At 54.2% G+C, this 26,878-nt stretch overlaps 2 protein-coding genes across 2 annotated transcripts in view; one reads left to right on the forward strand and one right to left on the reverse strand.

The window, feature by feature from the left end:
* Positions 1–26,878, reverse strand: part of LOC144111131 (lactadherin-like) — a 131,994-nt gene that overhangs the window by 103,279 nt on the left and 1,837 nt on the right. The gene's annotated exons all lie outside the window — the stretch shown is intronic.
* LOC144110875 (acetylcholinesterase-like) lies at positions 10,881–26,720 on the forward strand. Its single transcript, XM_077643945.1, has 11 exons — positions 10,881–10,989; positions 12,928–13,029; positions 15,264–15,354; positions 15,803–15,955; positions 17,180–17,459; positions 17,817–18,056; positions 19,078–19,400; positions 22,632–22,830; positions 24,083–24,298; positions 25,180–25,463; positions 26,234–26,720. Exons 1-11 carry the CDS (start codon positions 10,881–10,883, stop codon positions 26,373–26,375), a joined length of 2,139 nt encoding a protein of 712 aa, XP_077500071.1. The 3' UTR covers positions 26,376–26,720.

Below are 26,878 nucleotides of genomic sequence, written 5' to 3' on the forward strand. Positions count from 1 at the left end.
CTAAAAAAAAAGAAAGCTGTCGCCAAGCTGCTAGCCGCCTTTTGCTGCTGAGGCCTGCGGGCTGTGTGGCAGTCTGCCCCAGCTCACGTCCGTGCGCGATCGATCACGAGATGTCACGTGACCGGTCCCGCCACGGAACTCTCCGTACAGTACGTATACCTTTCCTCGCAAAGCGCTGCCAGGCGAGCATCGAAGACGCGGCGAATTTCAGCCCAGCCCCGACAAACAAATGAGGCGGTTCAAGCGCACAGCACGGCTGCACTACTCTAACGGGTGCCGCTGTCGTGGCGCGACGATATTACAGGGGATCGCGTGAGCTGCGGGAGAGTCTGCCCCTCGCCTGCGCTCAACTGTGAGGTCAGAATGGCAGGCGTGGTGAAACCGGCCAACGCAGCTGGCGCCGTGGGAACTGGCGGCCCATTCGTCCTCCCGCGGAGAGAAGGAGGGGCAGTGACGGCCCTCTCCAGGGCTGAGCAAGCCCCGCCCTCGGTACATCGCGTGCCACAAAAAAGACATCCTCGTGATGTCATCCCACCTGCCGATAACGTCACGTCCGGCTCGCCCTGCAGCTGAACGCTGGAATTTCCGGTTACTACGGCGATGCGTGCCACATTTGAACAGAGCGAAGGCCAGCCGCACAGGTACGGCAAGCAGAGCGGCAGAAAGCGTCAGCCACCCACTGAGCCTCCGCTGTCCGACCCGGAGGTACTCGCCGGTGCTACGAAACCACGCCCTCCTGGAAGAGAGACAAAATGTGCACGGCAGAAGAGTGCACACCCCGAAAGAATGCAACAGGCTGCGGTGTCACCTTTCGCTTGTAAAAGCAATGCGTTCGAGACAGCCAAATGTCGTATTCATCTACCAGCTGGGGACAACGCAGCGAGCTGTCGAAAGGAGAGTCGAGGCGAGGAACTGGACAGGGCATAATGCCAAGGAGGGGAGAAGCGACAGGGGGCGGTATAGGCAGTGCGCCCTTAATTATACGAAAGTTCCCCCGGAGACTAGAATTCAGTACATAGCAAAGGGCAATAGAGATACCACGGACTGACTTGTGGCCATAGAGACTATGAACGGACAAAATGAAATATATCTACAGGAAGGCAACAGTCCACGCTGTTCTTGTTACAAGGCCGGTGAGATTAAGAAGGTTGCGGGGCTACGCTGGTGGCCGCCGATGGCGACGGTCAGTTGGAGGTCAACAGTAAATCACCTTGCCATGCATGCAGTGAGCGCAGCTGAGCCAAAGCGCTCAGGTGTCAACAACACGGAGGACGAGGGACATAAACTATTCCCCCATACAAGCAGTCGACCAGGAGCTGCACCAGTCTTGAGAACAGTGCAGTCCACTTGGGATGTTCGTAAAAGAGGAACAGGGTGGAGGAGCGAAATGACGGCTATGCACAGCCGCTCCTTTTTGCGTTGCGCGCCTCGCCACGCTGGCCTTTTCTTTCCCCGCCCCTTGTGCACTGCCTCCAGACGCGGCCACACACATCATCGCATCGTTAGCACCCGTGCTGCCCCGCCAAATAAAACTTTCACGAGTAGACTGCAGCGCTTTCTCGGCAACGCCTCGGTCTATTCCGGTGCAAACCTCTCGCGTGTCGCCGAGAGAGCACCGGGGACGGCATGCCGCACGGCTGCCAGAGGCACACGTGGGCGGGTGCAGTGTGTGTGCAGGCGTCCAGCGAAAGCTGCCTGCTTTCATCACGCGCTAGTGCGCAGGAGCGTGAACTGGCTGTGTCCACTCGGTCACCAAGGATGCTGCGTGAGTGGCCCGGTTGGACAGACGCTGCTCTCAAGGCGTCCCGAGAAGGAAGGACCGCCCGCACAGGTCAAAGCACGAGGCCAAAAAGCTTTTTGGCGGACACCAACGTGGCTCGCATCGGGAGCAGAGTCTTCCAGAGCGGCGGAAGCTGTACTCCACGGCCGAAGCTGCAAAAGCCGTTCCATCACTGCAGCCTGGCCTTGTGAGCACTGCACTGACTGGCTTCCCAACGGAGCGAACAGATCAGCTTCGCTGGCCACTGCACGAGAGCACTATGTTCTATCGCCGCATTTTTTTTTTTGAACGCTGAAAATACTACGTTATGTTTACGTAAACTATTTACAACGCTTTTAGGAAACGCCACGAGGGACACCTCAAAAGTTACAGCAGCAATGCACTAGACGCGAGCTAAGGCTGAGCACATCACCGAGAGAGAGGGCCGCTCCCGTTTAAAGACTTTCTGTTCATACACTTACCTCGGCTGAACAATAAGTTGGCAGAAATGAGATTTCGCCAAAAGAAATGATTCACTAGTGCCCGTTCATCATTCTAATTTCCCACAAGCCGCGTGGCCCAATCAGAAAAAAAAAAACATCAAGAGAGTCGTCAACGTATTGCCCTGCGGTGAGGTATCGAATGGTTTGAGAAGTCATATAAGTTTTGACGCTTGTGCGTCTGTGTGCTCTCCTCATTACTTGATGCTGCGCCATTAATGCCCTTTAGCATATATATTCGCTTTTTCAAGGTCCACTGCAGGACATCCCAGAACAGAATTGACTCCTTATAATTGATTAAGCAATGTTAAATTGATTCAGGAACATCGCAGAGACGGCAGTACACAGATGACACGAAAATGTCCTTTTTCTGAAGCCAAGTCTTCAAGGGAAACGTTTCCGCGTTTAACTTGCAGTAGAAAGGTTTAATGAAAGGTGAAAATAACACTTTTTGCACCCGCGTAAGGACAACCATGCCCTGGCAATCCAAAGTAGTGCACAGTGAAAAACAGCGCGGGAAGACGGAGTATGAATGGCTGCCCAAATCGCAGCCTTAATCCAAAGTACATCGAGCGGTAGATAAGAGGAGGGAAAATCTTCGAAATCCAATCTCTGTACAAGCGCTTTCGCGACACTGAAAATAAGAACGCCGTTGAAAAACTGAGCGCCACAGAATGCCCAGCAGAGTAAACTGCACGCATAAGCCCCCATAAATAAGGACAGTCAGTGTGAGCGAGCAGGCATGCACTAAATTTGTCTGCAAAAGAGCTCGAAGTATTGGACGGGAAGGGCAACAATCTGCCGCATACAAAGATAGATTAAGCCACCCGCGCTGACAGGTTGGAGAAAAGTAATCCGTCGCATGTGTTCCATGCAAGAAAGAACCCCACAACAAGAGTTGCCACGAAAGCGATGAATGGAACTACTGGCACAATGTATAATCTGCAAAGCATAATGAATTTCTGTTGCTAGAAACAAGTTACAAGCGGCAACCTTGCCGAACACTGACAGACCACGTGGGACAAATGCCCGAGCAAATTTGTGGTGGAAGAGCGCAGCACAAAGGGACAGACAGGACAGGAGACAGCCGCTGACCTTTATTTGGAAGAAACGCGGCCCAGTCTTGCACCACCTGCACAACCACATGCGTCGCACCAATTTATCGCTATCCTTTAAAGTAAAAAAGAAGCTTTGTAATGATGGAGGTGAATCAAAGTTCAACAACACATCAAGTTTCTGCTCAGTTAACGCGACGAACTGATCAACAATGGTCCTCGCCATCGAAGCTGCCACGATGGTTTCGCGGACCAGCTGCTCTTCGTGTTTCACAAGCACTACTTTGAATCTGCCGAGTCCGGTGATTTAATTGATTGACAGCACCGTGCATCGGTTTAATTGTTTCCGTTGGTGCCGCTGCCATGAAAGAGAAGTTAGTCACTGAGCAGATCTTGACCGCAAGTGCGAGAAACGAAGGTGACTTTGCCAGGGCCCCTTTCGAGCTCCCGACAAGGGCGAGGAGCGCCTGGTCCCCACACTAAACAGGCGGAGAACAAGCGGCCTTTTTTGCTCTTCACGGGCGCGGAGAGTTGGAAATGAAAGCACAACCCCTGATGACATTGGACTTTGGAAGATACATATGGCTGTTGGTTCGATCAAGACAGATTTGGTGGAATAGATTTGCAGCTCATTTTTCACGCCCACTGTAAGGCAGACATACGCCTGACCGAGCTCCGTGCCAGCACACACTGTGTGAACAGAGCCAATGCATCGACGAGAGGCGATCTACTTTCGGGCAATGAACGCGAGGCTGCTGCCGTCCTGGAACTCCGCCCAGGCTTGTCGACGAGCGAGCAGGAACGACGGGACTCGCTGTCGACGGTGATTCGTTAGAGCCGACAGGAACCGAGGGCAGATAGCATCTCAGCCTCGGCTCCATAATGGCGCCAGCTTTCTCGCCTCCCTTTTAATTGCCCACCGGGGAGGGAACGCGTCCGTCCACACGGTCGAGAAAAGGCCCCAACCACCACGGTGGAGCGGAAGTAGTTCGCTAACTGTGCAACAAAGAGACGGCACTCTGCTGCCTTTCAGAGCCGGTTGTGAACCGCATACCTACGTGAGGAGATCCGGCTCCGTGATTGGTCCCGATCAAGCCGCTTGCAGAGCTCCGGTGAACTGCTCAACTCTGCGTGCTTATTATGGGAAAGAAACGGAGCTCACGGGCGACAGACGGCGATAGTGTAGCGGGTAGCCCCCAGGGCGAAAGCACTCTCATGCACTCAGTTTCAACCAGACGCCGTGGCACTCATTGCGGCACGCCCGTCGAGAGCCAGCTGCTATTAACCCCGCAGTGGCGAGCTCCTCAGATCGCGTGACTCCAAACTCAACCATCCCGGTCACTGTTACCGTGAAACTGAAACTTACACGCGCCATTATTGATATCAAAATGCTTAGAAGGAAGGCAGAGTGCTTAAACTCATTTCAACGTTTTTCGAACCTTTTTTTTTTGTCTGTGTAAACATAAGTGAACGTGAAATGATAGCCACCGTCTCCATCTGCTGGCCTCTAAAAATGGTGACAAAACTTAGATAAATTGCATGCCCTATTTGGCAGCATTTCGTAAAAGTAAATAACCGTACCCTCAACCATTGTTATTGCAGACAACCGCCTACAACGAGGCAGCCACCGTTCCATGTACCGCAGTTTTATTAGATACACTAGATGCTTAATTGCAGCAGTTGAACACATCCTTCAATGTGCAAATAAAATAGCAGCGAGTACTACTGGTGACAATTTACTCCGGCGGTGGCAGAAAAAGAGTTTTAATTGAGTAGTTAGTTTACTCGATGTAAAGAGCGGTTGAGGGCGCTTGGTTTCACAGTTCACAGTTTATAGAATGCTTTCTTTTTTAGTTTTGGCGTCACTCACAGGGGATGACGCCTGCAGGGGCTTGTGTGGCGGGCACGTGTAAAACCACGCAACCAATAAAGTTGTCATGTTTTTCGCTCTCTTTAAAGGCAATGTGGAAATTTCATGTCCAAGTGGCAGTGAGGAATACCGTCGAAAAAAATGATGCCGGGGAATTAAGTCATGAGCCCAAGAGACGAGTCCGGTTCGTTCGCATTGATGAAATTAAACACCAGTCGGGAGAACACGTGGGCAAGGCAGGTTTAATGGCCACGTAATTCAAAGCCTCGGTTACTAACTGTGGCAGTTTTATTAAATACGCGTCGAAAAACGTCACACGTTCGCTGCAAGTGAACGCCTGAGCGCACGCACGCACAGCATGTGCGCAATGTGCACACTGTTTTTGGCACGCACGCGCTTTTGTGATTATGTGTCTTCATTAAATTAAGACGATGTATACACTTGTGACGTCTGCTCCCCCCCCCCCCCCCCCCCGTATTGTGGTTTTTCAGCAGCGCAGGGGACAAAGGACGTGACAAGTGCCCAGACACGGCGCTCACACTTCTACCAAGCTTCTACAGTATCAGCGTATTGTGGTGTTCCGAGCACTGCCGCTCCACTTGGGCGCACACCCCCGGTGCTGGCTGCGGAACGGTAGCTTCCCCGGGGCGTGGCTGTCGGAGACCGTCGCGCACAGCCGAAGAAGGGGCGAAGCAGCCGCCGTCCCGTCTCGGAATGTCGGCACCTTTCCCTCGGTCCGGTGAGAAGAAGGAGCACCAATTACGATGCGCGTAATAGTCGAGGGCAAAGAATGCTTGTGCCGGGTAGCGGGCCCCGTGTGCGTGGCTGCAGCCTCTCAGCTTCCAACGACGCCGTAGCACAACGAGCCCGGCCACAGCACTGCAGGCCCGCCGACAAACAAACTCTTGGACCGACCAAGTGTGCGCACAGTGTGGCTGCTGCTCTACAGCCGTGTATCCGCAAAATCACTCCGCGCTCTTCTCTCCCCTCGCAGTTTGAGCTGATGCGGTGGTGACTGCGCCCAGCACCGAGAGTCTCTCGACGGCGTCTGGACGTCGACCCAGCAGCAGCTGACATTCGCGCAAGGGCTGGCACGCGAACTGAGAGGCGCGTCGCGGCGAAGAACTCCCAACTCGTGGGGATCTCGTCGCCCTGGCCACTCGAGTCGACGCGACGGATCGAAACAGGCCTTTGCGCCGCGGCGGCAGAAATCGCGGTCGCTTTCGTTTGCACGTGAACACACGTTCAGCGAATCTTGTGCACAATGCACTGTGCACAATGTAACCGGGCGTTGTATATGAGCGAACAATTCCCCAACAAGCAACCCAACCCAGGTCACAAGCTGCCCCTCGGATTGTGCGGAAACTGCCCACCGTGGCAGGCGAGAGCTAAATTAATGGCAACACCTGCGGGGCAGACACGCTGCAGCAGTGCGCGAGCAGCGGTACGTACGAGGACCCCCGGGGATCCCTGGATCTAGCAAGGGAGAGAACGACGCAGATATCGGCGCTAACCCATTAACGCCACATCGCGTCACATCCACGGTCGTTACTCCAGGCGCCTCCGATTCAATTCCACAAATTTCGGTGCCCAGGACGCGCTGTATACAGTCGAAATTGAGACCGAGAAACTCCTCCCGCCGGCAGCGACCGCCCTACTGAACGCTGTCGTGACGTCACAAGGGCACACACATCGTCTGCTATCGCTGCTGCAATACGGGCAGCGATGTCTCTTGTCCCCTGTATACTGTCGCGGGCGATCCAAGTGGCAGCCGCCCCTCATACATACGAGTGACTGGTGCCGGTATAAGGTAGCTTCTTTTTGTTTTCTTCTTCGGTACAGGTAGGGTCCGGTCCGGTCAGACTCTCAGTCGGCGCCTGCGCACGGAACCGAGGCATGCCACACGTATACATAAACCCCGCCTGGCCTTGTGCGGCCCAGCGAAAGCAGCTGCACGCCCGGTGAGGGGAACGACTGCGCACCTCATCCGCATCGGAAGAAGCGGCTGCATTTCATACGTCTGCGCACTTTAATCAGCGGTGAACTATGTATGCGCGGCCGACCGCCGGTTCTGTGACGAGGCCTGGCGAGTCCGCGCGATTCGTGTGTGCGGATTGGGCGATTGCGCAGAGCGAACGCAAACAGCCGTCGGGTTTTGATCACACAGTGGCCTCCACGCGATGACTGACTGCAGCCGACATCGCGCGCACCACAACAAGGGAGAAGTGTCTGCAGGGCAGGCGCCGAGGGCAGCTGTCGTCGGCGTCCCCTGTGGGCGTTGCATTAATGCGAGCGGGGCCCGAGCGTATTCTTGGGTAAAGTGGCGACATCGCAGGAAGAAGCGGACAGCGAAGGCAAGACAACTGGGTAACGGAGTGGATTAATCCAAGAGAAGGCAAGCGTATAGCAGGGGCCGGCAGAAGGCTAGGTGGGCGCGTGAGATTAGGAAGTTCGCAGGCGTACGGTGGGCGCAGCTGGCAAAGGACATGTTCATAATAGGAGAGACATGGGAGAGGCCCTTGTCCTGCAGTGGACGTAGTCAGGCTGATGACGATGATGAAAATAATGAATAGCTACAGAGCATCTTTTCAGGTTGCGTTAACTGGACAGGCAGATATCTTTACCGCTCGTATTTATAAGTAATAAAAGACTAATTGCGTCACGTGCTACAATTCTCATATTGTAAAAAAATTATTGCAGTGAATAAAATACAGTGCCCTGCATGTCGGATTACGTTTATAATATCTACACCGAATAATTCTAATAATAATAATTGGTTTTTTGGGGAAGGAAATGGCGCAGTATCTGTCTCATATATCGTTGGACACCTGAACCACGCCGTAAAGGAAGGGATAAAGGAGGGAGTGAAAGAAGAGAGGAACAAAGAGGTCCGTAGTGGAGGGTTCCGGAATAATTTCGACCACCTGGGGATCTTTAACGTGCACTGACAACGCACAGCACACGGGCGCCTGAGCGTTTTTCCTCCATAAAAACGCAGCCGCCGCGGTCGGGTTCGAACCCGGGAACTCCGGATCAGTAGTCGAGCGCCCTAACCACTGAGCCACCGCGGCGGGTACCGAATAATTTTAGGTTCAGACTTTCATGCATCACTGCGAATTCTTCCCCTTTCCTTTTATTGTCCACGTCTCTCAACCCATTTCTCTTCGGAAACCCCATTGCTTATGTGCAGAGCATCAATCTTGTCGGCGGCTTCAAACACGGCCGCAAAAAAATTAGCTGCGTTTCAACTACTGCTGAGCCTGGTTAGAGAGCGAAAGCTGCAGTGGTGAATCGGGCAAGTAGGCGCGGCTTGGCGTCTGTAACGTTGAGTGCCCTGGCAGGGGGCAGTTAATATAATATGAATGGTTGATAGAGGTTGGTCCCCCAATGAACCCTCTAGCGGCGAATCGAAAGGCCAAGTGGTGCGACACGATGGTGGACCCCACACGGTAATTAAGGCCTACAGCCACACTCGACCTCTGGCTCACTCGAAGGTCGACCGGCAACGCACGGCGAAACCGGCTTTACCTAGCGTACGTGAAGCTTTCGCTTCAAAGTCCGCTGTTCTTTGTCATCCTCCAGGAAGCCACCAGGTGTCGCTGAGCGGAAGCAGTGAAGAGTGAGTTGCAGCTCAACTCGCAAGCTGAGCTGCAACGGTAGATCAGTCTGGAAAACTGGAAGCCAGCACTGACAGACTTTGCTAAATAATACAGTTAGCGGAGAGCAAGGAAACAAAGTCTGTGGAAATCGCGTGTTAAGATTGGCCTAACTTTAAAGAAGATGATTTGCAAATAACGTTGATTTTTTGGACGCGCGCCTTGGAGAGTAAAAAATTAATTGCAGCACTGCTGTCGGAAATATCTTGTCGGATGCACGCTCTACAGACTCCCGACAAAAAACAAAAAAAATATATGAGCCACTTAAGCTCCGCCTTGAAGGGGCCATGACAGCACCTTTTCACGCACACCCAGCTTATTGCATTTAATTCCGAACACGTAAAATTGCAATTCCCCGAAGTATCAGTTGGTTCCGCGCGGTAGATACTTTGAAAATTGGTTTTGAGGAAAGGAAATGGCGCAGTTATTTATAGATTATAACTACTGCGAGTGTCCCACGCACTTTTTTTTTTTTGCCACGCACCATTGCGGTCATCAATGATCTCAAACGAGTATACCTCGGAATTTGTTTCGTTTGCTGCCCACATGTAGGCGTCGCGACACTCGGTTCTATGGCCCGCCTATAGACCGCTGGGTGTCGCTGCGTGACAGGCGTGGATCGAGCATCGCTGTAGAGACCCGCATGAGCACTGCGCCGAAGAAGCACACGCACAGGATCTGGCTTGGAGCTATTCCGTTCCGTATAATAATAATAATAATAATTGCTTTTTGGGGGGAAAGGAAATGGCGCAGTATCTGTCTCATACATCGTTGGACACCTGAATCGCGCCGTAAGGGAAGGGATAAAGAAGGGAGTGAAAGAAGAAAGGAAGAATAGGTGCCGTAGTGGAGGGCTCCTGAATAATTTCGACCGCCTGGGGATCTTTAACGTGCACTGACATCGCACAGCACACGAGCGCCTTAGCGTTTTTCATCCATAAAAACACAGCCGCCGCGGTCGGGTTCGAACCCGGGAACTCCGGATCAGTAGTGGAGCCACCACTGAGCCTAACCACTGAGCCACCGCGGCGGGGCCGTTCCGCATCCCTGATTACACTCCCATATTCTTCGCCGTTCCGTATCCCTGATTACACTCCCATATTCTTCGCAAAGTTTCTGGCTATTGGTTTGGCTCTTCCAAAAATTCCCAGGCATGTAGCCCGGGTTCCTAATCATGCAGATTGACTGCCTTTCAGTTCTAGTCTCTCTCCAAAATTCCGGAAAACCTCTACTGAATCGTTCGCTGGGGTTTTTTGTTCCGCGCACAGTGCGCGAGATCCGCTTTGTCTGGGTACCTGGGCATTCGGGCGTCTATTTTAACGAGGTGGCTGACTTATTGGAAAGGTCAGCTCTCAGCGCTCCTGTAATCCATCCCGTCCCTCACCTCATTCTGTTGGAAACTTCACGTTTCTAGTGGTCCGAACATATTTCAGCCAGCATGAGTGATCCACCACTTAAAGTACCCATGGAATGTCCGATGCTGTAAATCAAGGCTTTGTGAGGTGTCAATGACGCTTCTGCGATGCAGAATCCCCCACTTCGCTGCGACAAACCTTTGTGTCTCATGTGGGCAAGTTGAAACAACAGATCATTTTCTCCTCTCTTGCCGGCGGTTCGCAGTTCAGAGAAAGCAGTATTTGGAGGTCCCTCTTTCGAGGTTAGGACTCCCTTTCTATCTTCCAGTTCTTCTCTCGTTCGGTGCGAGCGCAAAGGGATTCCCGTCAAGCAGTGTTTGCGGCTACCTTCATGCTTACATAAGTGCAATTGATCGATTACCTTGTCAGCTGCATGTATACAAAATTCTGTCGCATGTCCAAAAAGTGCGCTTGATTCTATTCCTGGTAATTCATATTTCTTTAATCTAATTGAATTCTCCATTTTTTTATTTTCATCTTGATTCAGTCTTTTGTACGTCGCCGCCGACTCACGTATTGTTGTCTCCGCGCAAATACTTCATTGACATGTGTTCTCCGCTGTACGTAGCTTGGCGCCGCGTGACTGGGGTGAAGAAGAAGAAGAAGAAGAAGGCCGACCGTCGCCATGAAGCAGGGCAAGTCCCGAGAGCTGACGACGACCACCACTTCGTACGAGACGGCACCGGTCACGTGGGAGAATTCGGGGAAACCTCGGAAGACGGAGCCGCCCCCCGGTCAGTCCGCGTGAGCGCAGCTCGAGGGGGGGGGGGGGGGGGGTAGCTATCTAGGGTTCACCGCTGCCCGCTCTCACTGCGATCAGGCGATTGTGAACACTGGTCTTTGAGGAAAGGAAACGGCCTCACTTCTCGATGGGGCGCTTCAGTTCACCGCAGATGGTCCTTTCCCCCGCGTCTTTTGTGCGGGGAATCGACCAGGCTACGCCCAGCAGTTCTTCACCAAACTCACCTCAACAGCGCCGCGAGGGATGACAGCTGGAGAGAGGCAAAGACCCAAACCCACTCGAGCGCTGTCCCTTCGCTAACGTCGTTGCTTTCCTCGAAATCTCACTCGCACGTAACTGGTGCGCGCAAAAAAAAAAAAATGCGTGGAGAGTTCTCGCGCACAATTTCACGCGTTCATCGCTTATAGCCGTCAGCCACTATTTATAGAAAGTTCTTGAGAGGCGCATTTTAGAGCGCCCGTTAGTTCGCAGTCTGGGGCGCTGTCGGCGTAAACGGTTGTCCGCGAATAGCAGCTCTGCAAAACGCCACCTACCCGCCGCGGTGGTTCGGACGCTCGGCTACTGATCCGGTGTACCCGGGTTGGAACCCGGCCGCGGCGGGCGCGTCTCGATGTAGGCGTGTGCTGTGCGATGTCAGTGCTCGTTGAAGGCCCCCAGGTGGTCGAAATTATTCCGGAGCTCTCCACTACGGCACCTGTTTCTTCCTTTCTTCTCTCACTCCCTCCTTTATCCCTTGGCGCGGTTCAGGTGCTCGCCGATATGCGAGACAGCAAAAACCAATTATACGCCACCTGGCAGCCCTGAAGAGCAGCGCTCTAATTTCGCAGTACCGGCTACATTAATCGTCTGTAATTTTTTTTAAGCTCTTGGAACGCCTAGTTGTCTGGCGTTGCTTCAAAAGCTCGGAAGTCTTAACCTTTACCGTATCTTCGTGAAATCGCCTCAGTGCATTCTCGATAAATATTCGCCACGTGAATTTCTCACGCTCTGTGGCCTCTGGTGCTCTACGGGGCTGTCCCTCTCTCGGAATAAGTTGTTGTGACAACAACAACTTATAATTCCCTCTAGCGTACAATTTAATTAAACCACGTCGGAGTCCACAGTCCACGAGCGACAAAGGCGAGCGCCATTTTTTTTTCTCCGCTCCTCGTCGTCGTTTGTCTCATTCATTCTCAGCACGGGAATCCGAGGTTCCTTCTGCAAAGATTCCCCCTTTCGGCCCTCTTCAGGCACCTAAATAGCACCTTTCTGCAGCGTCATTGTGTGCGTGTTGCCGTCGCAGTCGTAACCCAGAGCATGCCCACAAGTGTCTGGCAGTGGGGCTTCTTCGTGTCGGCAAAGTATAGAAGCGCGACAGAGTGCTCGGCTGCGCCAATCTTCGCTACGCGCCCGGCTGCACTAAATCCCTCCACAGTGGCTCCTCCCGTACGGGCACAGCTGTTATCGGGCATGGAACGAATATAGAGTTCCGAAGAACTTTACTTTCAAGCTGGCGGCTCAAAAGAATACACTTATTTTGAACGCCTTCAGGCGAATTCGGTGGGGTTCTCGTGGAGGTCCCCATAGAGCCGTCGTGTGCTCTGTGGTCTCCTCCTGTGCATTCATTGGTGTACATGCAGTTTATACGTCTGTATGAAAATTTCCTTCGTCTTCTACCGCAAACCTGCATGCTGACTCACTGTGGATTGGATAGTTGCGCGATCGAGAAACGTTTCAGTTAAGCAGAGGCGCGTGATAGTTGAGGTTGATGTAGCCAAGTATTCTGTCGCAGCTACATATAACTATTTAAACGCACAGCTCCATAACTAAGCGTGACCGCAACTCCTTGGAAAAGGGTGTTCATCCATGCCTTGTCTGTTAGCTAGTACTTCGTTCCCATTACGAGGGTCTTTTTTGCTCGCTTTAACCGCACCGATACTTCATCCCGCAGAGGGGACCACTCACTCCTCCGCCAAGTCTCCGGAGCCCTCGGCCACCGGGAGCATCTTGGCCACAGCAGAGCAGAGAGGGCGACCCGAGGAGAAAGCCGCAGGTATACATACACGAGCAGGTCCCGCTGCTGGCATGCACCAACGCAACGCAGAACGGCGGCTTCGCGTGTGACCAGGGGTGGGCTGCAGACACCCTCCTCCTCCTTCGCCCTCGTTGCATTCGAGTTGCATGTTCCCACAAGGCGGGAACCATACAGACTGCGTGCGTTTTCGGCTGCATGCACTGAGCCACGTGCGTGGACCACCATTGTCTAAACTAACGGGGGGACAACAGTGCTCGTGCTGTGCTGCCGGCAGGAGCTGGGCGAGTGGTGAGCAGCGGCTAAGATGAACTGCGCCGGCATGAGAGGAGAGTTCTCAACCATTCCGGCTGCGGGTAGGAGAACCGCTGTTTCCATCATCAATCGGGCCGACCTGGACAAGTTTGGAGGAAGCGGACTACTGCACCCCTGTTGGACCGGACTGGCAACAGGGGTGGCGCCTAGTGAAGGCACGGGGCGTATAGTACATGGAGCCAGAGTGGAGAACAACTCTACTCTGAATCAAGTTGCAGCAAAACGCCATCACGCACACAGCTTGTACGGCGATTTCCAAAAGGCAAGGCAGTGAAGCGCACACGACTGAATAATTACAAAGTCACGTAGGTGAGGCAAACGACAGGCTATGGTGAAAATAATTAGCACACGCCCAATAGCGCTGTATAATCACCGAAAAAAGAGAGCCGTAAGCGTGATCAGTGTCACGCGACTGGACAAAGTGCGCACGTATAACGGACGAACCCCCGTGCGAAAACATGCAGGCACGGCATTAATCCCTTCGCTGCTGGTGTTGTACAGGAAATACCACTCACGGGGCCTGTACAGAGGACAAACGGGTCGTTGTAGTAACGGCAGAGCATGGGAGCGCGCTAAGTCGCCAGAAAAGGAATCGCCCCTTCACTGCAAAGAGTGCAAAGATTAATGTGAGCCGGAGCTTGACGGCGTCGAGATCTTCGGCAGGAGTCGCGAGAAGAGGCCAATTCTGATTAGAAAAAAGGGAGACGCATGCTGTAGCGATTGTTCTGTGGCCCTTCGGAGTAAGGAAGTCGCCTTCGTAGATTCCGTTTCGTTATCGCCAGGCCTTGACAGGGAATCTGCGCGTTGGAACATTGGAAAATTCCGTTCTGCGTGTTTGTTATTGCTGTTTGAAACTTTTGCGCTGAAAGCGCTTTACGAAAGCGTTCCATATTTTTCTCTCGTCGTTTTATTGTGTGCGACTCTGTTTTCTGCAACGATTATTATGACGCTGCTTTTGTGAATATGCTTTTGCACTAGAAGCAAGCAACGGTAACTGGGAGATCACTTGTAAGAGCGAAGGCGCTGCGGCCACCGTGAATGTTGTTGCCACGATGGAAATTGACGCGGTGGCGAATGCGGGAGGCCCAAGTTTTCGAAGCGGATAAGCAGCCGTTGCACGCTCTGCGTGTCCCACCTTGGGAACCAAACTGTATGCACGCTCATGATTGCACCACACGGGAATACTTACTGCATGCACAATGCCAAGAGGCAGCAACTGCCTTCCTGGATGTAGTCCACACCTAAAACAGGCCTGCCAAGGTCTGAGGGAAAAAAAAAACAGAGTGTAGAAAAGCTGTGGAAGTTGGAAGGCGCCATTGTGTCTCCTCTTTCGTTACTTGGCTAAATTTAACGAAGCCGCTGTTTCAGGTTGTAAGAAATTTGGGGACGCTTTTCGCCGAACTAATCAACCCGCGGTGGTAGCCAGGCTCGAAACTGCGTTCCTTCCGTCCAGTCCGAGCAGCTTCGGTTTCATGCAGAGGTTACAACAGAAGGAGGTGCCGATTGTGACCCCCCTTAGTCACATCAGGTGACCAACGCTTTATGCTCACCAGTGAATACGCACTGCTAACGCACAGACGAGGCCCTGGTTATAGCATTGCTCCTCTGGAACTTGGCCCTGTGGGGCTCTTCGAAGCAACAGATCGCAGCTGCATGCTGAGAGATGGCGTGGTGTCCTGCGAGCACAGGTAACACGCCACCTGACAACCTGGCAGGTGTTAGCAGAGCGAAAGGCCACCTGCCACGGCGAGAACAAAGGAATGGACAGTCGGAAGAGTTTCTGCCGCGAGGAGCGCCACTCGCCAGCGGTGGCAGGTGTCGTGGGAAGAGCTGAGCTCGCATTGCACACTGCCGCGGCTATCGCAATCTTTTGCAAACATTTTGCGCGAATTTTTTTCTTTTCCTGACCTAAGCAACCTATCTCGAACGGCGGTCGGCAGGCTCATCGACCGAACAAGACGCCATAGCGAAGGAAGCCGAACTAGGCACGTCTCGAGCTCCCCCCAATGCCAACGGACACGTCCAGCCAAGGTAAAATGGCGACAGCCACGCTTTCATTCCCGTTTCGTTCGCTGGAAGTGACATCCGTGTGAGGCATTGAGCCGCAAAGCACGAATTCCGAGGCTCGACTCCTGGCCGCCACGTTCGATGGCGACGGAATGGAGAAAAACAGTTGACGGCCGGAAATACCCCGGACGCCAACAATGCGGCCTCTCTATACAACAGCCCACGGACGGAGACCCCATATGGCGCCAGCGAGCTTCGTTACTTCGTTCGTGTTTTAGTCGGTTTTAATAGAAGTGGTGTTTTCATGTCGGAGAGGTATTAACCCAGTGACCGCTGCTTAAAGCGTGTAATCAATGCATTAATTTCCGATGTACAGTGCGAGCCTTGCTAGCAGAGTTTTCGCTTCAAGAGACGGCGACAACTTTTGCGCGTACGCTGCTGCCTCGTGACGTCAACACGACGACTTGGACAGCGATGCAGCACACGAGGAGGCCACGGCCAGCGCGCCTGCAGCCGAGAAGGATGACCGCAAGGCGGCTGAAGCCACGGAGCCCCCGGGGTCGGCTGGTCGGGAGAACGACGCCAAGGAATTGCCGGCCAAGGTGGACTCAGCTAAGCCTGAGCGGTGGGTCTCGACGGCAGTTGTTTAAGAGCAGACGCACGTGTACGTGACGTGTATATCAGGGCCAACGGCTTGAATAGGCAGCAGACTAGAGGGCTGCGCACCCACAGGCAATGAGAGGGGCGAACAGGCTCGCTATAAGTGGCCTTCGACAGGATGATTATTTGGGGCGTCATATACGTAAAAGCCGCTGCGCTGGGGCTTCCCATCCGCAATGAAAAGTTTTTAAATGCAGGGCTCCACAGCACTCTTGAGGAGAAGCAGTCGGCGTTTCGCACTCGCGGGAAATTCCACAGGCAGGAAAATCCTACAGCGACAGGATAGGCGTTAACTATATATGAAGGGCGGCTAGGCATCGAAGCCTACCTTCAACGAACCGTGTGGAACCGACTCATAATCTCATCCCTACCTATAAACACGCGCACCCGAAGAGCGCAAAGGGAAACGAGCCGAGACGTTTCGGAAGCACACGACGCGTGGTCTACGTTGATGGCGCAGGCTGCATATGGCGACGGCCGAGTGGCCCTAGGTGTAACCATGGAGCGAAGGAACTCAACTGATAGCGAGCGTCACATTTCTAACCAATTGCTGTGAGACTGCAGAAGAATCTGCCATATAGCACCTGCCATTGCAAAAGCGTCACCAAAAATAGTAGTCAGCAACTCTAAGGTTGCGGTGATGAACTTAGCCAGAGGGAGAATTTATCCCGAGGCGAATAGAATCGTGCAGACCAGCATATATATATATATATATATATATATATATATATATATATATATATATATATATATATATATATATATATATATATATATATATATATATATATATATATATATATATATATATATATATAGCTGACAAATCCAAACAATACGGGCACGCGTCCCTCGCTGGGAACGAGGAGGAATTACTGGTGGGCTCGCCGATGGCTTGACGGGGCGGGACCGCTTAGTGTTAGTGTGTGACAGAGAGACTAGGCCCACCTAAATATCTTCGAGCCGATACATCCCGAAACAGGCCGCCACTTGGCGTCGCCTGCAAACCAACTCGTTTCCAAACACTACCCGGGTCAGTACTCTATCAAGCTATGCAAGGCCAGAGCTCATCTCAGTCACATCACCCTGAGCGGAGAAGACCAATGGGAGCTCTCCTCAGCTCCGATCCCAAGATTCGGCCGAAGGCGAGCCCAATCTGATCGACCGACTCGCCTCGCGCACCCCGCAGGTCGGCCACGTGCTGCCGCAGCCTGCTGCTCGTGCTGCTGGCGCTGTTCGCCGTGTCGCTGTCCGTGGCGGTGGTCATCCTGGCCCTGGTGGAGCACCTGCGCAACCGTGACCGGCCCGTCATCAAGGGCCCGTTCGGCACGGTGCGCGGTCAGCGGCTGGTTTTCGCAGACCAGGGCCGAGACTGGACCGTGCACGCCTTTCTGGGAATCCCGTTCGCCCAGTTTCCCGGAGGGGGCGTGCGCTTCAAGCCTCCGCTGCCGCTGAACGCGCCGCTCGGGGTACGCCATGCGCCATCCTACCACCACTGGACGGCCCCGCGCGGCTACGTTTTTAAGAAAGTGCCTTTAGCTCTCATTCCTCGAAACCTCATCTTCCGCGGTGAAAAATCCCGGGTAACTATCCTCCCTTCCCTTTTATTCTTCCACGGCGTGGTTTGTGCGTCCGCCGACAAGTGAGAGAGTCACTCTCCTCAAACCCAATTTCCAGGCCACCGTTATTCTTCCACCAGGTGGCCAAGTGGTGAAGGTCACATAAGAAAGATAGAACCCGTCATTATGAGCTAGGACAGCATGCAGGGCGTATCGCATGAGGCGAGACGGAACGTAGCGTAGAAGCGGTGTTTGAAACCGTTACAGGGCAACCGGTCGGGCCAAACCCTGGAGAGCATGCAGAAGCGTCCTCCGTGCCCGCAGCAGGACTTCTACCTGGGCCTCGAGAACGTGAGCACCAGCAACGGCAGCGAGGACTGCCTGCACCTGAACATCTGGGCGCCTCCCTGGAACTGCGACCAGGAGGAGCCGGCACACTGCGAGCAGCGCACGGTGCTCTTCTTCCTCTACGGGGCGTCCTTCCAGAACGGCGGCAACAGCTTCGAGGCACGTCCGAGTGACTGCAGTAACGAACGAGATTACTCTCTTCTTCGACCAGCTAGGAATAGAACTACCCCATTCCAAAAGAGCCCAACAGCACGTTCTACCCTACACACACACGAGGGAAGATTGTAATGCGAGAATCGCTGCCTCCCAACGGCAGCGTGCCATGCCAGGATCACACACCAGACAAAAGCTCGACAAAGGCCTGGAGGTAACATTGCGTCGGCTCCAGACGTGAACCTTCTTTGGCCCGTCGAGGCTAGCACACATGTATCCAACGCAATTGCGATCCGACTGGCAAGGAATGCCGCGAGATAGCCGGACACATTCTGTGGAGCTGCAAAAAGGCCTACCAGTCCCTTCTCTATAGAGCGGTGGGAGGGTCAGACCCGTTGACGCAATTCCGGACCGCTGGGTGGGCTCACAAGGTGGTCGCCGAGAGCCATGGGCTCGAAGCCATCTGGTGTAGTGCCCACTGTAGGCTCGGTGATGGCAATAAACGTTTTCCAATAAACCCGCAATAAAGGTGCGGGCACAAGAGCTCGACGCCATCCTCACTGAGTGGTTTTAAGAGCGACCACTAGAGGCTCCGCTGTGTTGCGTTGACGTGCCCCTATCTCCCCACTGACCTGGGTCCCCGCCCATTCGGACCATCCTGGTAACGAGGTAGTCAACCGGGAGGTACTACCCCGAACTGAGGTCGGCCAAGGAGCGAGTGACATCCTACAAAGGCATCGCACACGTCAATTCAAGAAGTATACCGACAAATATTCCCACATACATATCCGAGTAGTAAAACACAGCAAGTCAGTTGGCGGCAGCTCCGAATGATGGACACAGCTCTTCTTCACTCCAAATGGCTCCCATTCAGAGCGGTCCAGACCCGTAGGCCGCGTTGCTCAGCTCGGACCCGGAGGTTCAACTCCGAGTCACGACGTCGTCGGTCGGTCCTCCTCACCGCAAATGGCGCTGAATCAATGCAGTCCGCTGACATGATCATCGCACACTTCTCCCACTGGCGCAGCAGCTGTACGACGGCCGGTACCTGTCCGCCCTGGGGGACCTGGTGGTGGTGGTGCCCAACTACCGCGTCGGCGCGCTCGGGTTCCTCAGCGGTCCGTCGGCCAAGGTGCTCCCGGGAAACGCCGGCCTGCACGACCAGCAGCTGGCGCTCTCCTGGACCCTGGACAACATCGACATCTTCGGCGGAAACGCGTCGCGCGTCGTGCTGGCCGGACACGACGCCGGCGCGGCCTCCCTCGGCTACCACCTGTTCCGCGGGGACGCGGCCGTCTGGACGCGAAACGTGGCCCGCTACATATTCCAGAGCGGCGGCCCCTACCACAGGTCTTTTTCCTAATGAGGCACCCACTCATTAGCGTCACGCAGTGGGAGTCCGCGAAGACAGCGAGAGTACTTCTGAAAGTACACTGGTTATTGGGCTGGTCTGCGGCCACGGGGGCCCCCCCGGGTTCCCCGCACCACCCTACCACACTCAAACGTTCATGCCTTAAAATTCCACGACGCTGGCAGCGTGGCTGGCGACGTCCGTTTGTCTTGCCGGGTCCATGGAGCGTGGTGAGGTCTTTGGAGTGGCGCCGGCCCGCCGGGTGGAGGCGAAGCCGGAAAGGCCAGGAGGACATGGGTCAGGTTAGCCTTCTGTGCATTGCACAGAGGGCAGGAAGGTGGGACGGGTCGGTAGTGGGAGAGTAGAGTAGGTATGGTCCGCATTTGCAGACGGCGCCAAAGGTGTTGCTGCCTGGTAGAGAGGGAGGAAACAGTCGGGGGGGGGGGGTATTTCGCTGCTTTGAGAAACGCCCCATGAGGTCCGCCTGTGCCCGGTTTCTAGACCCTCGGGCTAAAGATTCGGCGGCCTCATTGCCAGGGTTTCCAGAGTGCGCGGGCAACCAGATGATTTCAGTGCTGCAGGAGGGGGGGGGGGAGATTCTGGTTCAGTCAGTATTTGGTAGATGGCAGTAGGTCTGCCCCTAGCATAATTTAGCATAAACTATACCTTGATAGCACTCTTTGGCAGTGGGGCAATCGGGCAACCTTTGCGCGAAGCTTCGCTGCGTTCGGGCGGTTTTTGGGACGCCACTCTGACGTCCCGCTGTGTTGCTCGCTTGCTCTCTCTTTTTATCCTCCACTCGTGCTTTTGCTTGCCTTGATAAGTCCCGATGACCGTCGTCCACTCCGCTGGGTTGTATGTATCATCTTCCCGGAGGGTGGCTGCGTCCATCATCGTTGGGGCTCTCGCTGCTTCGCCGATCGGCCTGTCGGCATTCTCGACAAGTCGGCTTCGCTAGGGTGGCGAGTGGCTTGCACTCACCTTCCCCTCTATGGCTGTAAGCAAAGGTTGACCATGAATTCCAAAAGCAGTAGCTTCGGTTTTGCGGGGCACATGCGGCACACGGACCCTCCAACCGAATCGTTTGGCGGTGCAGTTCGCGGCCGTGCTCAATTTAGCGCACTTTCTAGATACGGCGTGCAAAGTTACTACAACAGTCCCGAACAACACAGAATCGGCCCGGATGCGATCAATCGAGATAAATCTGCTCGCGTCACAAACAAAGCGATGAAGCCGCGCGTCGGCATGCACCTCTGAAAAATGAACACAATCAAATAATACACAGATTCACCAACGCTGTAAAAGCTAGCGCTCTTGTTTGCACTGCCTACATCCGCGATTAGAAACTAGCAGTGGCTTAACTTGGCTAGCCCTGGAATTCAGCGAAAAGACGCTTGCTAAGCGTCTGAGGCTCGTCCATGGCAGCTCCGCTACACGCTCGCGACTAAAGAACTATATGCTACTCCCACACTACCACGTGGATACGCAATGGTATCACATCGTCTTGCGACACCCCCTATTGGATCTCATCACCCCATCGGGTGTTCTTAAGGTCAAAGGTCAACCTAAAGGTCACCCAGTGTCAAAGGTCAACTCAAGGTCAGGGGTCAAGGGTGCGACACCATAACATATTGCCGCATGCATGAAGACGCAAAAGATGACTGGATCTACGAGCGCAAGGCTAGAAGAGGAAGAAGCTGTAAACGCGCAGGGATTCTTTTTGGTTGACCAGTAAACCGTTTATTATCCTCGGGGTTTTACCGAGTCGTGACAATATGGTCTTACACCACTAACGTGGTTGGGCTGAAGGTCGTTCAAGGTCATTCTCCGGCCTACGCGACGACTGCTTTACCTAGCGTTGTGAAGCTTTTCGCTTCAAAAAATTAGCTGCGGTTCAACTACAGTTGAACCTGGTTAGAGAGCGAAAGCTGAGCTGTATCGGGCAAGTAGGCGCGGCTTGGCGTCTGTATACGTGCAGTGCATTCCGCACACTGGACTATTGGCAGCACGGCCACCCTGGCAGGTGACAGTTAAATTGATGGTCCATCGCGAGTGGCTGCATGTCACCCAGTGAACGCTGCGGTCTATTGCTGCAGTGCCGCGTGTCTGCCACAACGTTGTCAGAGCTAATGCATGCAGCACACATCTCTCTCTCTCTCTCTAACCCCCGCCGCGTACCTCAAAGCGCTACTGAGGCGTCCACTGACCCAGGGAGCCAGTTATATGCGCCCCCTTCTTTCGTCAAAATCATCGCCGTCTAGACTACCGTTGCCAACGCCAACGAACACAATGAATGCTGACGGCCTACAGAGACAGAGGCTGCAGCGCTCTGTTTCGGCGGCGGCGGCTGAGTGACGTCATAGCTGTCACGTGGTGTCTCCTCGGTTCGAGGTCAAACTCGCGCACACGGCGAAGAAGCTACGGAGGGGAGCAGTAAAGCTTTCGCTTACATGACACATCTGCCATGGTCTTGATCGCTGCAGACGACACGATGTCGCTTTCTAAATACGACCTAAGCCAAGAGGCCGAGAACCGACGTATTTCCTGTGCTGCTTTTCTAGAGAGGACTGAGCGTCTAGTGCGCGGAAAACGCGTCTTTCGAGCGGTGGGAGGCGCTGCTGACCAGCGATAACCCGGAGGACCAACGGGCCCTCGTACAACAGGTGGGCCGCAGGGCAGCTGAAGCCAGCGGAGCCCTGGAATGAGGACCCACACAAAAAGCGCGCCCAACTCCCCTTCACTAATCCTTGTTTCCTGTCGCCCTGTCGTGCCACGGGCCACAGAAGAAGCGCGGAGTAACACGCCTGCCTTTATTTCACTTCCGCACGCTTCACAGCGTTGCACCTCACGTAAGAGGTTCGCCGTGGAGAGCGAACGCGGTTTCGCTGCCTGCTCGCCTCCCAGCCTGAGACGTCACCTTCGGAAGAAACTACTTTCCTTCGACGTCATCCGGGATGTTTCGCGATGACCCCTTATGCGCTGAGCGACACCGGGTTTCATTGCCGATGGACCACACAATGCTTTCGCATCAATGGCGGCAAAGGCGTCATTATGAATCGACGGTAACTTTTTCCCCACGGCGAGCAACTTTGCATGGCGGCGGCATTAGAGGGCTAGAAAGGAATGGGCCCACAAATGGAACGGCATGAATGCGCGAAGTCAGGCGCGAGTGGAAGAAGTGCAGCGGTCAGCAAAGCCGGCTTGGACGCCCGCGATCCCGCGGCATGCAGGTACCAGGACGACGGCCCAGAGGGCGCCCGTCGACTGGCCGCGAGCGTGGACTGCATCGCCGACCTGGCCACCGAGGCCGGGGTGCAGTGCCTGCAGACGACCGACGTGGCCGCCGTGGCCCGGAGCCCGCTGGCGCCCAGGTTCATGCCGGTCTTCAGCCGGCCTCCCCTCTCCCAACCGGGCGGCGAGGAACGGCAGGTGTGGGGCTACTCGCACATTTTCACTGCCGGTGCGCTTTATTGGGTCTGTGAGGGACGCCGCAGTGGAGGGCTCCGGATAACCTCGACCACCTGGGGTGCGCCATCGCGCAGTACGCGGGCCTCTAGCATTTCGCCTCCATTCAAATGCGACCGCCGCGGACGGGACCGAACCCGCCTCTTTTTGGTCAGCACCACAACCACTGAGCCGCCGCGAGGGCGTAATTTTTGTGTTCATCCCTCTGACGTCAGTGCTGTGGGGCTTCTTCGCGCCGCCAGCTGGTGCAGACACACAGCGTAGCCTGATTCGCTTCCGATGCGGGACAACTGCGCATGCGCCGTTTCACCGCGGGAAGGCAACGCATGCGCATCTGGCGCTCAGATGCAACAACAACGCTTTATATTAAATCATCCGCTCTTCGTGTGCGCTTTCAGATGAGTTATTTACGGGCGACATCGCTTGCAAAGTGGCCCAACGGATTTCCGTGTTTTCTCCTCCTTTTATATACATATATATATATATATATATATATATATATATATATATATATATATATATATAACATTATAGTTGTCACACAAAAGCCCCGCCGATGCCCGGTGTCAAGAAATTCGCTGATTGGTCAATATAGACCACGTGACATTGTGCCGTCATCAAAATCTGCCTTCCTTGGAAGGTGGCAAATAATTTCGTTATTGGTCGAGAGAGTTAGGTCACGTGACATGGTGACGTCATTACAAGCTTTTTCACAGCGTTGTGAGCAACCTATAGTTTATAGACAACCACCTAGAGATAAGACCGAAATAAATATGCAAATGTCGGCACAGTCTCAGCATAGCAGAAACTTGCTACTGCAGCTAGCAGTCCGCATATGGCGCATACGGGGCCCCAGGCCAAGACCACTATTAAGGCGCCCGTGCCACCCGAACAGTCTAACGGCATGAAACAGCTTCCAAACGCGTGCCTGGTCATCATGAGCCCGGGGAACCCTCGGGAAAGCTGCGCTCTCAGCTTCTCCTCTGCTGCAAGACCGGGCATGGACCGTGCGTGCTCGGCCGTGCATGCAGCACAGCTGCCAGCGGTGGCGCTGCGCGTTTCCTCTCCGAGGGGGCGAAACGACAAAGGTGCCCGTGTGCTGCGCGATATCGAGTGCGTGCGCCATGCATGTGGGCAGCCAGTTAAGTGGCCATCAGGAGAACGCCGAGGCCACCGAAAAGGAGCTCACTGTGCAGGCACGCACCTTCTCTCCCAGACGGGGCCCCAGGGCAGGCGCTTCCTTCTGGGCCGGGTGGAGAGCGAGGGTGCGTACCCGTGGTTCCTCGAGAAGCTGCGCTCGGGTTCCGGCGACCCGCGCCGCATAGCCTCGCAGCTGCTCGGTCGCCGGGTGCTCGATCGCTGGGAGATCTTCGCGGACACCACGCGGCCGCCCTCGGAGATGCACTACCAGAGGGCTGTCGGCGACGTCCTGGTGAGCCTCGGAGGGAGGGTTTCTTCCTTCAGCGTGCAGATACAGGGCTCCCCGAGTGTCGCAGCTAGCTACTTCGCATACTCAACTTAGGCGCTGCCTTCGATTGTTACCCGCACTGTAAGCAACGGCAAGGGAAGAGATAGCAGTTTGAGGACAACGAGTATATATAAAACGCACTTTGCGCGCAGAATACGGACCCCGTCACAGTGAACAGTGAATTTGGATACGAAAGTTAATGTCGCCCAATAGAGCTTGCTACCTAACAGAGAGCCTAAGTGGCACCGCATAATAACCGTACAGTAGCTGCAGCCAGTATACATACCACGCCTCTAGCGGCGGATATATGATCAAGCAAGCACACGCAGCGTGCCACTTTAAGCACTGCTTGTGAACAATTATTGGTAAAAAAAAACGCTCTTTTGCAAAGCTCGTACGGGCAACGAAAACCGGGCGTACGTCGTATTTGAAAATGGTCGTGGAGTGGCCACGTTTAACGCGATCCCCGTGGTATGTGACTAGACGTCTACTGCGGCTGAGCTTAGGAGTCAAGCACGACATATTAGCCTAGCAGCACCAACTCTATAACGGTGGCGAAACGAGAATATTCGTCTTATGTGAATACAGATTATGTACTAGTCCCGATTGGCCAAAGCGAAAGAGAAGTCGTCAGTAGGCACTGTCCAGAGGCACGCTAAGCTAAGTGTCGCGTTATAAGCACAAACGTTTCCTCAGTTTTTTTTATCGCATAGTCCCTAATTGCTCTATTGTCTTCCTGTAGATATATCTCCTTTTGTCTCCTCATAGACAAGTCTAATAAAAGCGCAGGGCCATAGATCTTCTATACGAACGGGAGTCTACTGCAGACTAACTAGTCCGTATAGGAGTTGCCCACACAAGCTCGTTGCCCACGGAACCGCGCCCAGCAAGCCTGCCCCATGTCCGAGCTGGCCGAGCAGCTGCACGCGTGGCAGAACGCGGTTTACGTGTACGTGCTGGGGTACCGGCCCAAGTACTCCAGCTGGCGCAACCAGACCGAGGCGGTCCACTTCGAGGACATGCACCTGGTGTTCGGCATGCCGCTCAGGCCGGAGGTGCCCTCGAGCGACCTGGACAAGCGCTGGGCGCGCACCATGATACACGTGTGGGCCACGTTCGCCCGCACTGGGTAAACCTCCTCCACCGCACGTTATCCCACTCGCCAGTATGCCTCCGAAGAGTTCTCATTCCCGTTAGGATATGATTACGAATTTCTATTTCTGGAACCGAGTTATAGCAGTGTTTTTCCGACGAGACAGGTCCGTTGACCACTCTTGTTCCAGAAGTGTTGTTGCGGTCGAGGCAAGGTGGTCTTATCCGAGGCTGGCATGCGGAAGTTTATCACGAGAATAAAAGCAACTTGAACCGGACAGGATAAGGCTGCTCCTGCCAGCAATGCAAGGATAGCCTTGCGCAAGGCAGCGGTAGCCCGGACGTGTGAGCATCCGCCTCGCAGGTGAGGTGGTGTGTTCGATCCTCAGTGTCGCACAATACCGACCGGTGATACAATGGGTGCAAGCTTCCCCCTGGCCTGGTGCTCGGCTTTTCCTGGGTGAGATCAGTTGGTGAAAGTGGCTTATTGGGCGACTTGGTTATGCATTTATCGAAAGCAGCGCTCGAAGGCACGGGCCGAAAGTTGAGACACACACCCTCACCTTTCTGTCCGTGTCTTCGAGCGCTGGTTTTGATAAATGGACCCCACCTTTGGACACCATGAAAAGCCCACCACCATGCCTGCACCATGCACACTGCACAAGGCTAGAAAGCAACGTCCTCCGACTGTTCCTCTCCCCCCTCTGCATGGAAGAGCACAGCGCCGGCTGCTTTTCAGCTTGCACTTTTCAACTGCACTCTCTGGCGCACAACCCCTTGATGAGTGCACCACTTGGTTACTCGCAGAAAGGCGCCCGAAGTGCTCGGCTCCAAGTGGCCGTCGTACGACTCCATCCGGCCCAGCTTCATGAAGCTGGGACCAGGGGGCGCCAGCGTCGAGAGCGATGACAAGCGGGCACGCTGCGACTTTCTGCGCGGCTCGCACTGAGCGCGCCCCCTGTGCGGTGCTGCTGCCATACAGTCGCGGACTGCTCAATTTCTGTCCGCTCCAATGCGTCGGCATGTGCGTATAGTAAACGTTAAGCCCCAGAAATTAACAACAACCGTGCCAAACAACTTGCCTTCGAAAACTGGTTTTCTATGGCAAAGTAAGCAGGCTTCAGCTGTCACCACACTGCTTATTTCTGGGCACAGCTATGCGAGAGGAGGTGTGTAAGAGAGTGTCCATCTACAGCGATTCTGGAGTCGTTAATTCGCTAATGTTTATTACACCGATAGCCGCGAATTCGAGGATGCAAGGGAGCCAAGATTTCTCGCAATATACACATGTGCGGGGAGAGTGACTCAAGTGTTGAGAAATAAAGATTGCTGCTGTTCTCTTTGACATTTTCAGAAGTTGCGTGCGTGTGCCTAATTTCAAAGCGAACGGAGATCGTCATTACCGAACACAGGTGCTGTCAGTATAGCAGTGGTCGCCTCCGTGGGGGTAAT

The sequence above is a fragment of the Amblyomma americanum genome, chromosome 11 (genome assembly GCF_052857255.1).
Source record: "Amblyomma americanum isolate KBUSLIRL-KWMA chromosome 11, ASM5285725v1, whole genome shotgun sequence".
Lineage (NCBI taxonomy): Eukaryota > Metazoa > Arthropoda > Arachnida > Ixodida > Ixodidae > Amblyomma > Amblyomma americanum.

Bases quoted from the DNA above. Each gene is read 5' to 3' on its own strand.
- LOC144110875 (XM_077643945.1), top strand. From the start codon at position 10,881: ATGAAGCAGGGCAAGTCCCGAGAGCTGACGACGACCACCACTTCGTAC. The intron at 18,057-19,077 runs GCACGTCCGAGT...CCACTGGCGCAG, and splicing joins ACGGCGGCAACAGCTTCGAG to CAGCTGTACGACGGCCGGTA. The intron at 19,401-22,631 runs GTCTTTTTCCTA...CGCGGCATGCAG, and splicing joins AGCGGCGGCCCCTACCACAG to GTACCAGGACGACGGCCCAG.